This window comes from Dipodomys ordii, unplaced genomic scaffold, assembly GCF_000151885.1.
Source record: "Dipodomys ordii isolate 6190 unplaced genomic scaffold, Dord_2.0 Scaffold14, whole genome shotgun sequence".
In the NCBI taxonomy this organism is placed as follows: domain Eukaryota; kingdom Metazoa; phylum Chordata; class Mammalia; order Rodentia; family Heteromyidae; genus Dipodomys; species Dipodomys ordii.
Genome location: NW_012267230.1, coordinates 11,493,411 through 11,506,380, shown reverse-complemented (window position 1 = coordinate 11,506,380; position 12,970 = coordinate 11,493,411). Strand labels below are relative to the sequence as shown.

Sequence of the window (12,970 nt, the reverse complement as noted above, 5' to 3'; positions counted from 1 at the left end):
TTTTTTTTTTTTTTTGCCAGCCCTCAATTTTGACTTTAAGGCTTCCTACTCTCCTTTAGCTTTTTTGGCTCAAGGCTGGCACTGTACCACTTGAGGCCTGCCATGACAGAACCTAGAATTATTATTGTTGTGGTTATTTTGCCAGTCCTGGGGCTTGAACTCAGGGCCTGGGCACTGACCCCAAGCTTCTTTTGCTCAAAGCTAACACGCTACCACTTGAGTCACAGTACCACATGTGGCTTTTTCTGTGTATGTGGTACTGAGGAATCGAACCCAGGGCTTCAAGCATGCTAGGCAAGCACTCTACCACTGAGCCGCCTTCCCAGCCCAGAAAATCCTTAACATTCAGCCAAGTTCAGCTCTTCTTCCTGCCCCCAAATGCCACGGAGTTTGGCATCTGGTAGTTCTTCCAGCCTGCTTTTCCTCATTTTCTGTTTATTTTGCAGAGGATTAAAGGAAAAAAAATGGATGATGAGAAAATATATGTAAAGTAACTGGTCTGAACTCATTAAATGTCAATGGCTTCTAATACAATAAAAAATGGCTGAGCCATGGCTCTGGGGTTAAATGAAATTAAAGAGCTACTGGGCCAAGGGTGATGAGTGATCCTGGGCAGAGCTGGTGGAGGGCAAGTAACAACATGGACTATGTATTAGATAATAATGTTTTCTCATTGATACATTTCCTTTTGTTATTGCTATTATTGTTGTTGTCTGAAACTGGAACTGAAAATACCTGATGCTTTCACTCATTGGCTGGTGCTCTACCAACTGAGCCATAACTCTAGCCGCTTAGAGATACATTTTCTAAGAATGTATAGATCATATGATTTATAGTAGGATATTGCCCTTCTTCAGAGACAGATACATGCTGAAGTGTGAAGGGTTGAAATATAACTCCTCTCTCTTTTTCTTTCTCTCTCTCTCTCTCCCTTCCCCCTTTTTCTTTCCTTCCCTCCCCCTTCCATCCCCTTCCTTTCTTCTTTTTTTTTTCTTTTGTTCTGGCACTGAGGCTTGGACTCAAGGCCTCACATTCTCACTTGGCTTTCTTGCTTGTGGCTGGTGCTCTACCACTTCAACCACTCCTCCAGTTCCGCCTTACTTCAAATCACTCAGGAGCTGGGGGTAGGGATATGTGGCAGAGTGCTAACAATTGCCGATTCTAGTAATAATCAGTGGTTGTCCACTTATGTTTGCCACTTTTCTGTAGGTTTAAGGCTTTTCGAGCATCTGCCGTGCGCTATGGGGCTCTGTCTGTCTTTGAACTCAGATTGTCACCTCTAAACCTCAGAGTTACCTGGGGATGGAAGAAGCCCGTCATACCCATTTTCTAGTTGGGAAGATGGAGGCAGATCCAGATGTGCCTAAATCCACATTTCCCCCTTACCCCCTATTCCTATGAAACTAGTAAAGAGAAAAGAAAACGCTTTACATTTGCATCTTAGTCACTTGGCTTCTTTGCTGATTGTCAGGGTTTTTTTTGCTCAAGACTAGAACTCTACCACTTTGAGCCACAGCATCACTTCCTGCTTTATGGTGATTGATTGGAGATGAGAGTCTAACAGGGGGTTTCCTGCCCAGGCTGGCTTCAAATCACGATCCTCAGATCTCAACCTCCTGAGGAGCTAGGATGACAGGTGTGAGCCACCTGTATTTGTTTTTTTTAAGGAGAGAGACAAAACCCTAGCCTTGAATGTGGAGGGAAAACCAGACCCATCCCCAGAGCTCCAGAACCTCACTTCCCGGCCCTCACTACGCCTCGGTGCCTTTTCTGGTTGTTTCCTGAGCACCACTCCTCTCACTAAACAAACTAAGAGGGCACCGTGGGTGGCGCACTTAGCAGCCCCGGCCATCTGCCCGCTGGAGCCCTAGGTCTCTAAGTTCTCCGTAAGTAGGTGGATTACGTTTTATGACCACACCAAAAGCCAGGGGGGAGGAGAAGCAGATGGACAATGGCCGCAGGGTAACAGTCCCCATGATCCATTCCCCACATCCACAGCTGTGGAGTGGAAGCTAAGGATCGCAGAAGAAGGCCCACAGCACCATGGAATAATAAAACAGGCAGTGGCCAAAGGCAGGAAGGGGCAGAATTATCCCTGCCTACCCTTCCCCCAACTCCGAACCACACAGCAGGACGGAGCAGCTATCTGGAACCCTTGGCACCAAGGGGATAGACGTGTATCGCAGCTGTCCTTTGTTTCCCTCCAGTTGCAATGGTCTCGGGCTAGCAAGGGACTGTGATCCTCTTATTTACACCTTCCCGGGAGCCGGGATGACAAGTGTGTGATACGGCACCCAAGCTTCTTATTGGTTAAAATGAGCTGTCTTGTATTTTCTGCTCAGGCTGGCTTAGAACTACAATCCTCCTGATCTCTGCTTCCTGAGTATCTTGGATTACAGGGAAGTACCATGAATGTAGAAAGAGGTCAGGTCCATTCAACAAACCCTTTCTGTCTGTCCATTCAAACAGCTATAACAAAATACCATGGACTGGGTACCTTTAGACCACGGAAGGTTGTCCCGCTCCATTCTGCAGGCCGGGATTTCAAGATCGAGACACTGGCAGATTGAAGGTCTGAGGAGGGCCGCTTCCTGGTTCACAGATGGCTGATTTCTTGGGGTGACTTCCCATGGTAGAAGGGCTGAAGGGAGCTGTCTGGGGTCTCCATTGTAAGGCACTAATCCCACCCATGCTGACCTAGTCTCTCCCCGCTACCTGTCACCTACAAATAAGATCACTTTGGAACACAATAAGATCACTTTGGAACACTAGTTGTAAAGACTTTATTTTTTTTGGGGGGGGGGGTCCAGTCGTGGGCCTGGACTCTGGACCTGGGCGCTGTCCCTCAGCTCTTCAGCTCAAGGCTAGCACTCTACCACTTGAGCCACAGCACCACTTCCGGGTTTTTTCTTTTTGCTTATGTGGTGCTGAGGAATCGAACCCAGGGCCTCAGGCATGCAAGGCAAGCGCTCTACCACTGAGCCACCTTCCCAGCCCCGACTTCTTTTTTTTTTTTTAAGTCCAAGACCCACACTTGAACTTATCTGAATCTGAAGACTCAGATAGCCTGGGGTTTTACCCTAATTTTTCTGTCTATAGCTGTGTGGTCTTTTCTCAAGAGGAAACGTTTCCCTGAACCTGTTTCCATACTTGAAAAATAGGAGGGAGGTAGGGGTAGAGAAGAAGGAGGTATTTTCTTTCCAGTATTAGACTGTGGTAGTATATATGAATGTGTAGTGTGCATGCAGCTTTTTCTTCTTCTTCTTTTTTCAATTTGGTGGTACTAGGATTCTAACACAGGGCCTTGTACTTGCGAGTCTAGTGCCCTTCCACTTGAACCCAGCTCCCAACCAACCTCAGAGTCTAACCTTGAGGCACACACGTTTATTTGTGTTATCAGAGCAGATACTTGCATCTCTGACATGAATGAAAGACTCTTTGAATTAGAGAGCCTTTTACTCTTATCTCTGATCTCCCAGGAGAAGGCAAAAGTACAGTGAGCCAGAGACCTGACTCTCACCACAAATCAAGTGTTTCTGTGCAATCCTTGAAGAAAACGCCGAGTTTCATTTGTTATTCCCCACGCTGCACAGAGAGCAGTTCTTCAAGTTGTATGGCTTCTTTTCTCTGGGTGGGAAATGTCCTCCAGTCACGCTGATCATTGTTTGTTAGTTTATTGGAACACAAGGTCCAGAGCACAAAGCGGTACCTGTTCTCGACCTCCACAAACCTCCCCCGGGCCTAGCCAGGGGTGCTCAGTGAACTCTTACAGAACTGAACAAACAAGTCTGTTTGTCTGAGAAACAGGATTTTTGGTGGCTTTGGCCGGGACAGTTTTGTCGGTGGCAGTGTAAATAGCCTTCTGAACCCAGATTCGGATCTTTGGAGGTTTGTTTTTTGTCTTGGGGTTTTTTTTTTGTTTGGTTGGTTGGTTTTTTTCCCCTCATAAGATCCAGAATCTCAAGTTAGCTCCTCCATCGATGACCGTTGCTTACTGCTTGTTTCTTCCAAAGGCCATTTTCCAACTGATGCCACATCTCTGGTTTTCTCTTTGCTGGTTCCACAGGAGGGGAAACTTCCAGCTTGCATGCATGCTCCCCCCGCCCCCAACACTTGATTCAAGCTCTTTGCCATCTTCCTGGTGGGTCCCAGGAGCACTAAGACCCAAAGAGCTGAGGCTGAGGGACCAAGGCAGGACTGCTTCCCGCCCATCAAGGGCGATCCTTCCTAGAAGGCCAGAAAAAAGATCTTTGGAAACTGACCACAGGCTGGCGGTGTTCCATCCTTGTAACACCCCGTGTACATTCTTCATTTGGGCCTCTTAAGTTGAGAGCCCTCTGATTTCATGGATAAATTTCATTAGGTCCACTGTACAGATGAGGAAACTGAGGCCTTGAGTGGTTAAAACAAGAAGACACTTCAGGGTTCAGGCAAGGAGGCTGGTACTGGGGAGAAAGCCAGAATTTACCAGACTGGGGTTAGAGGAGGAGAACAGATCCGAGGTAAAGCTTCCTGTCCCAACGCCACCGTGGCTTGTGTGAATGGAGCCCCGGGAGCTTGTGCACACAGGCCCAGGATGCTAGCTTTATTGGTTACTATGGCAACCACGGCCCTGGCAACAGAGCTTCCCTTGGCCTTAGTGTGTCATTGTGTCCCCTTGATTCTGCAGACAGGAAGGAAAGGTCCGGAGAGCCATGCTGGTACTTCTGTCTCAGGCCTAGCTAGGGAATGGAGAGGAAGCATCTGTGAGGCCCCCAGAGAGGCCTGGTGGAGGCTGGGAGGTGTCTGTTCCCTGCTGATGGTTCATTGGAGGATTTTACAGGCATGGGACCTGGTAGAGCCACGCAGTGGAAGCCTGAGATACCATCATCACGCGCTGTGTGTCCTGCGTGGACTGTTTCTCCAGTGACTTGGCAGCCAGGCAGGAACCCATGTAGAATGAGGGCTCCGTTCACCCCTTGTTAGGCCCTAGAATAGGTTCCGCTATTGTTCCCCCTCTATATCAGATGAGGAAACTGAGACCCAGTAAGGGGACTTCGCATGCCTGAGGTCACACCACACAGAAGGTGAGCAAAGCATCCGGGATGCATCATCTCGTGTGCGACCCTTTAGGAGGGTGTAAAGATATGGAGGGGTTCCGGTGGAAACAACAGAAATGTGTCATACCCCACGCCCCGCACTGCACACCCAAGTGGCCACCACAGCCTCATTTCTCTCGGCATCTCTTTCTCTCTCTTTGGGGGGGAGGGGATGATCGTGGGGCCTGGGCGCTGTCCCTCAGCTCTTCAGCTCAAGGCGAGCACTCTACCACTTGAGCCACAGCGCCACTTTGGCCTTTTCTGCATATGTGGTGCTGAGCAATCGAACCCAGGGCCTTACGCAGGCAAGGCAAGTACTCTACCACTGAGCCACCTTCCCAGCCCTCCCTGTATCTCTTAAGATGCTAGATTGTCAGGGCCAGACACTCTGTTATTTCCAGGGCTTGGGGGGTGTCATGGGCAGGGTCCCACAGCTGTCCATTTGGGGATTATCTATAGTTCTACATCCCATTCTTCACAGCTCCCCACTCCCACTCCCATCCCCAATGCACAGGTCCGACTGGGGAGATGCCCGTTTTGCAGGTCTGGCTGGGACCCTGACCCAGATTGAAAGCTCCTTGGGGAAGGCCTGTGAGCTTTGACCCCCCCAGGTGAACCCCTTAACCTTCCGAGCCTGTCACCCAAGGGGACCTCATGCATGGCTGAAATTACACAGAGGAGGTATGACACATAAGGGAACAGACACGGCCACCATTACTGTTCCCCAGAGCCAACCACAGCCATTTCTCACTTCATTAATCTGAGACTCCACCTCTTGGCCCATCCCACCTCCCCACCTTGCACAGGGTAGACTGGGCGCTGTCCCTGAACTCTTCAACTCAAGGCCAGTGCTCTACCACTTGAGCCACAGCGCCCCTTCCGGTTTTTCTGGTGGTTTATCAAAGATGAGAGTCTCAATGGATTTTCCTGCCCTGGCTGGCTTTGAACCGTGATTCTTAGATCTCAGCCTCCTGAGTCGCTAGGATTACAGGTGTGAGCCACTGGAGCCCGGTGGTTTTGTTATATTCTTTTCCCAGTTATCTTTAGTGCAGGAAATAAAGCTGAGACCAGGGGGCAGTGATTAGAAAGGCTCTAGGTAAATAACTTCATTTAAACATTTTTGTTATCTTGAAATAGTTGTGGAAAGGGTTTCCATAGAGCAGGTCAGTTTATGAGCAAGATACACCTTGATCAGTGCCACACCTTCCAGAATTCTCCGAATCTCTCCTAACCCCACCCTTGACTAAATTAAAAAACCAACCTGACTTCAAGAAAAATGCCTTCCCACTAACAAATATTTATTGTGAAGACATTTTATATATTATACATTATATGTGTTATATATACATGCACATCTGTATTCGACAAAGCTGTCATTCTCTCATTTCCATCTTTTTCTTTAACATCTTTTTTTGGGGGGGGTTCAGTTATGGGGCTTGAGCTCAGGGCCTGGGAACTGTCCCTGAGTTCATTTGCTCAAGGCTAGTAGTGTTCTCCTACTTTGAGCCACAGCTCCACTTCGGGTTTCTGGTGGTTAATTGGAGATGAGTCTCATGGGGACTTTTCTGCCCCTGGCTGACTTGGAACCGTGATTCTCAGATCTCAGCTTCCTGAGTAGCTAGGATTGCAGGCAGGAGCCACCACACCCAGCCAGGAACCCATAATTCTTAAAGGCCATAGGAGCTCTTCAGACTGAGGCCTGAAGAGTTGATCTGTAGCTTCGTCCCATCAGCTCCCAAGCTCAGTCCCTGCCCTCCACCAAGCCTGCTGCAGGAGCTCCTGGAGAGCCTGAGGTCTCATGGGTGTGTCGGGTGCACGTGCCCCGACTCGTGCTCACCTTCCCCCCAGAGCCTGGTTAGACACAGAACACAGAACAGCGGGACATCTGCTTACCCTGGAAAGGAGCTCCAGAAGGGGCCATTTGTGGAAGTCAGAGTAGGCATTGTTCCCAAGATCAGCTACAGGTAAGGCAACTGGCTTCTTGACTGTCTCTCCTCATATGACACCTCTGAGCCCCATGCCCCGCCGCTCCTTCCTCCCTCCTTCCCTCCCTCCCTTCTCTCTCTGTCTCCCTTCCTCCCTCCCTCCCCTCCCTAACTCTCTCCTTCCCTCTCTGTCTCCCTTCCTCCCTCCCTTCCTTCCTCCCTCCCTTTCTTCCTTCCTTCCTTCCTTCCTTCCTTCCTTCCTTCCTTCCTCCCTTCCTCCCTTCCTTCCTTCCTTCCTTCCTTCCTTCCTTCCTTCCTTCCTTCCTTCCTTCTTTCCTCCCTCTCTCCCTCCCCTCCCTAACTCTCTCCTTCCCTCTCTGTCTCCCTTCCTCCCTCCCTTCCTTCCTCCCTTCCTCCCTTCCTTCCTTCCTTCCTTCCTTCCTTCCTTCCTTCCTTCCTTCCTTCCTTCTTTCCTCCCTCTCTCCCTCCTTTCCTTTCACTTTCCCCCCATACTTCCGTCCCTTCTCATCTTTCCTCTCTCTTCTCCCTCCCTCTCTCCCTCCCTCCCTCCCTCCTTCCTTCCTTCCTGGGCAGTATCACCTGGCCAGCAGCCTTACCACCTGAGCCACACCTCCAACCCTCTCCAGTCACCTCTCATGTTTTGCGCGTGTCACCTCCTGAACGTTTTTAAATGTTTTATTATAAACATGATATACAGAGGGGTTACCATTACGTGAGTCAGGTAAGAACCTCCTGAACTTTTGACGGCCCTACCCTGTCTAACTCTGACCTGAAAAATGCCTCCCATCTTCCTGCACGCACCAACCAGTTGCCATTTTGGCCTGTCTTACGCAGAATTCTATTGACAGTGAGCTGGGAAAAAAAATTATATATGTACCTTGCTGGGTTATTTTAAGAATTTAATGACAGCATGAAGAAAGCAGCCTAGAACATTCCATTCTCCCACTGTTCACCCCATCATCGTCCCCTGAAAGAGCTCTGCGTCTAATCCATCTTCCTCTCTCCTGAAGCTAGATAATTCGGGGGCCCCCTCCAACTGCCTCATTAACTTCTGCAGATTGAATTCGTGGGTGGGAGAGAAGGGACTGACATTAGGGACACTAACTTCTGGTTATTTGGAATACATTGAGTTAAGAATTAATGCCTGAAGCCGGGCACCGGTGGCTTACTCCTGTAATCCTAGGTAACGTAGGCAGATGAGGTCTGAAGATCATGGTTCAAAGCCAGCCTGTGCAGGAAAGTCTTTAAGACTCTTATCTCCAATTACTGGCAAAAAGCTGGAAGTGGAGCTGCGAATCAAGTGGTAGAGCATCAGTCTTCAGCAGAAAAACCTCCAGGGCACCCAGGCCCTGAGTTCAAGCCCCAACAGACACACAAAAAATATCTGGGCTGGGGGCATAGCTCACGTGGTAGAGTGCCAGTTGAGCAAGCAGGCTGAGCAAGTGTGAGGCCTTGAGTTCACAAACTCACGGAGAGGGAGAATAAGAACTCATCTTAACCTGCAGTGTGGTAGAGTTCAAATGAATACGTGTGTGCGTGCAATGCCCATGTGCTTAAAGTGAATGCAGCAATCCATAGAACAGCAAAGGAATTGCTGGGCATGGTGGCACACATCTGTCATCCCAGCATTGGGGAGGCTGAGGCAGGAGCATCAAGGGTTCAAGGCCTCCCTGGGCTATAGAGGGAGACCCTGTCTCAATCAAAACAGAAGCGGAGGGTGTGATGTGGGAAGAGCCTGGGGAGATGGTGGGGTGAGGGGTGGGCAGGGCTGCCGGCCTTGGGGGCTGAAGTCTGTGTCTGCATTCCTTCACAGGGGTCCCTCTGTTCCTGAGGGAGGGGTCATGGCCTTCATGCTGCTCACCCGGCAGCTGGCCTGCGGCTCCCAGAACACCCTTCGCCTGCTGGCCCCTGGTAAGCCCTGGGGTCTTCTGCAAGACCTCCTGACCAAGCCACAAGCCAGACTGGGGAACTCTGGGCCTGGGGAGTCCTGGGCCAGTCCTGCTGAGGGCGGGGTCAGGGCTGCTTGGGGGCGGGGCCAGCCCTTCTGGGAAGCTGCTGCACCCAGCTGTGCTGTTCACAGAACTTCCTTTGGTTATTCTGCTGTTCACCTTCAGAGCAGTATTCCATAAATTACTGGAGAGAAGAGAAAGAAAGAGGAGAGAGAGAGAGGAAAAGAAAGAAGGAAGAGAGGAGGGAAGGAGGGAGGGAAAGGGAAGAAAAGAGGAGGAGAGGGGGAGATGAGGGGAGGGAAGTGGTAGTGAAGAGAGGGAGAGAGAGAGAAAAGAACAGAATAGAGTAGAAAACGGGATTGCGCTTCTACCACTTGGAGAAGGCATGCCTGCCCACCCACAGCCTTGCTGGTAGTAGGTTCTCCCCATCTTTCAGCTTGACCTTGCGCGGTAGCAGCAAGTTGACTGGGGTGGGAGGGGGGGGGGCTTGAGCATCCATCAGGGAAGATGCTCACTCTGTCTGCTCTCTGCTGTCTCCTGTCTCCCTGTCGAATGCAGGAGCCAGACACATCAGCCAAGCTGCGGCCAAAGTCGACGTAGAGTTTGATTATGACGCGCCCTTGATGAAAACCGAGGTCCCGGGACCTAGATCTCTGGTGAGCCTCGCAGACCTGAGTGGTTTGTTTCCAAAATTAAATGAGAAAGAGACCCAGGAGACCAGAGATCAGCCGAACCCAGGAACCAGTGTTGTTGGTGTTTTAGAGAGCTCTCTGCTACACATCCATGCATTAAACTAAACTAGGCCATTCTGCACGAGAAGTAATCCTAGCTACTGAGGAGGCTGAGATCTGAGGATCACCATTCAAAGCCAGTCTAGGCAGGAAAGTCCATGAGACTCTTATCTCCAATAACCACTAGAAAACTGGAAGTGGCACTGTGGCTCACGTGGTAGAGCACTCGCCTTGAGCTGAAGAGCGCAGAAATAGCGCCCAGGCCCAGAGTTCAAGCCCTACAACCGACAAAAAAATAAGTCTTCTGAGACTCCTATCTCCAATTAATCACCCAAAAGCCAAAAGCGGAGCCTTGGCTCAAGTGATAGAGCATCTCACCTTGAACAAAAATTTGAAAAAACTCAGGCACAGTGCCCAAGCTCTGAGCTCAAAACTCAGGACCAGAACAGAAAATAAAAAGAGGACAAAGATAGATTGGACAGGAGGAGGCCATTCTGTTATCAACAAGAAGGTACTAAGGTAAAACCTTCCCCACGCCAGCTGATACCCATCCATCTCCGGGAAGCTGGGATGACAGGAAAGATCTTGAAGCCATATTGATAAGAGAGTATGGCTATTTGATTAGAGGATGCGTTGGCTACTCTAACCTTCTCTTTGTTCTTGCTGCAGGAGTTAATGAAACAGCTGAACATAATTCAGGTATGTGGAGATGAAATAATGTTCCTTCCATTTCTTTATGGCATTCTGAGGGAAAGTTGCTCAATCTGCGCCGGGTATTTTTTTTTTTAGGAAACATACATGTAGTTGCTTTTCCCTTACACCGTTTTTTTTTTTTTTCCTCTAATTTCCCTTGTAATTTCTTCTTTGTCCTTTTGATTTGTTATGTGGTGTTTAATTTCCACGCTTTTGTGAAGTCCCCAAATTTCTCTTCATTATTGATTTCTACTTTCATCCCCATGGTGTTTTTGTGTGATTTCACTCCTTCTGAATTTATGGAGCCCTTTTCTTGCGGTGGTTGGCTTTTGTTGGTCATGGGGCTTGAACTCAGAGCCTGCATGCTGTCCCTGAGCTCTTTTCTTCTCCAGGCCAGCACTCTATCACTTTGAGCCACAGTGCAGCTTCCGATTTTCCGGTGGTTCATTGGTGATAAGAGTCTCATGGACTTTCCTGCCCTGGCTGGCTTCAAGAAGAGATCCTCAGATCTCAGCCTCTTGAATAGCTGGAATGGCAGGCGTGAGCCACCGGTGCCCGGCTACCATAGTGGTTTCTCCATGCCAACCACACTTACCTCAACTTCTCAGATGTCAGCCTTGTTTCTTCTGATGTAGGAAAAGAAGTATAGAGAAAAATCCATAGACACCCCCCCACACACACCAAATCACAGCTTAGTGAGCCTCTGTAAAGCAAACCAGGGCAAAGCCCACAGCACCGCTAGCATCCACGGACATCCTGCATGCCCACGCGGTGTACAGAATGTGACTCGTTGCGAGCTTATGTCCTAAAAGATGAAGAACCACTGGAGTCCTGGCGAGTCTGAGCCCGTTTCGTCTTTCCTAAGAATGCAGAGGCCGTACACTTTTTCTGCAACTACGAGGAGAGCCGGGGCAACTATCTGGTGGACGTGGACGGCAATCGCATGCTGGACCTGTATTCTCAGATCTCCTCTGTCCCCATTGGTAAGAGCCGGTCATGGGCCCTCGAGGGTCACCTTGCTCTGTCCCTCATCCATGGCGGTGTGTGTGCCAGCCACACACACACACACACACACAGCCCAAGGGCAAGGGAAGAAGCAATAGTAACATGTCACGAGTCTCACACAACCTCTCTCAATCCCTCCCTTTCCCAGTGATCTGAACAAGGTATGTATCCTATCACCCAGCACAGTGGCCATGATACAGGTGTCCAGCTGGGTTCGGAGGAGCTGGGAGAGGGCGGGTGGGTAACCTACAGGGGAAGAGTGCTTAGGAGAAGGAAGGGGAGGCAGGGAGAGGGCACAGGGCAGGACAGAAAGCTCCGAAGGCGGCCGGCACTCCTGTTCTCAGCAGCTGGCCGATGGGTGGCCTGCCCAGGGAGCATGATCACCGCATGGCGCTTAGGACGGGACAGACGGAGCTGATTTGGAGACGTGGTGGCTGTTCGCAGCGTGAATGGTCTATCGGCTGCGGGAGGGCCGGGTGGAGCCTCTCCTTGGCACATGGCGATACCTGTCTGCGGCAGAGAAGGTGGGGTGCGGTGTCCTGACCCTGCCAAAAGCTGGCTCCCACCCCAGCCTTTCCAGAAGCAGGAGGCTCCTCCCCCGAGCGCCCCCTCCCCCAGTCCAATTCTTCATCTCTGTCTGTGTCTTTTCCCATTAAGATGTGATCAGACAGCAAATCAAATCTTTGGAGAGGTTCATTATTGGGGTGCCTCAGCCCTTCTTCAAAGGGGCTCAGGGTTCGAAGACTTTATTAAACCCTCATCTCCCCTTTTTACTGGACTGGAAAGGGATGAGCTCTCAATTCATCCTGAATTCGAATCCTGGCTCTCTATCTGTTGGCTATGACCCTGGGACCCATCCTCACCCCCTTCTCCCCAAGTCTCCCTCAGTGTGAACCCCTAACTCTCAGACTCTCAGTTTGAGCCCCTAGCCCTCAGGCCCACATTTGCAGTAGGGAGGGTAAAGTCTGCAGTATAAACCAGAAGTTCTGAGAGTTTTCTTTCTGGTCTGATACCTACAGTCTTTGAGATTTGCTAGTGTTGGCTTTTTATCTCACAAGGAACCCAAGCTAGCCTCAAACTAGATGCCTGCCATGGTGCTGGACATGTTATTTCATTCAATGTCCATGGCAGAAGCTAGGTTCTGGTAGCGCGTGTCCATAATCCTAGCTATTCAGGAGGCTGAGATGTGAGGATCACAGCTCAAAGGCCTCTCAGGCAAGAAAGTCTGCGAGACTCTTACCTCCACTAAAACAACCAAAAAAGCCAGAAGTGGAGCTGTGGCTCAAGTGGTAAAGCACTAGCTTTGAGCAAAAGATTAGGCACAGTGCCCAGACCCTGAGTTCAAGCCCCAGGACTGGCATAACAAACAAACAAGCAAAAATAAAATATGTCCAGAATCAAACCATAACAAGATCCTCTATTTTTTACAATTTGTTATTAGTGTGCATTAGTTGTGCAAGGTAGGGTTTCATTGTAATCTGTCCACACCTGTATACCTTGTCTCCCAATCCTCCTCTTCCTCCTCCTTCCTTCTTTCCTTCCTCCCTCCCTCCCCCCTTCCCTCCCTC

General features: G+C 49.9%; 1 protein-coding gene across 1 annotated transcript in view; it reads left to right on the top strand.

The window, feature by feature from the left end:
* The window catches only part of Abat (4-aminobutyrate aminotransferase), a 45,585-nt gene that overhangs the window by 15,135 nt on the left and 17,480 nt on the right, over window positions 1-12,970 (top strand). The window contains exons 2-5 of the mRNA XM_013011638.1: window positions 8,838-8,935; window positions 9,532-9,629; window positions 10,374-10,403; window positions 11,263-11,380. Of these exons, the coding sequence (XP_012867092.1) occupies window positions 8,866-8,935; window positions 9,532-9,629; window positions 10,374-10,403; window positions 11,263-11,380 (316 nt within the window). The 5' untranslated portion in view covers window positions 8,838-8,865. The remainder of the gene's footprint in view (window positions 1-8,837; window positions 8,936-9,531; window positions 9,630-10,373; window positions 10,404-11,262; window positions 11,381-12,970) is intronic.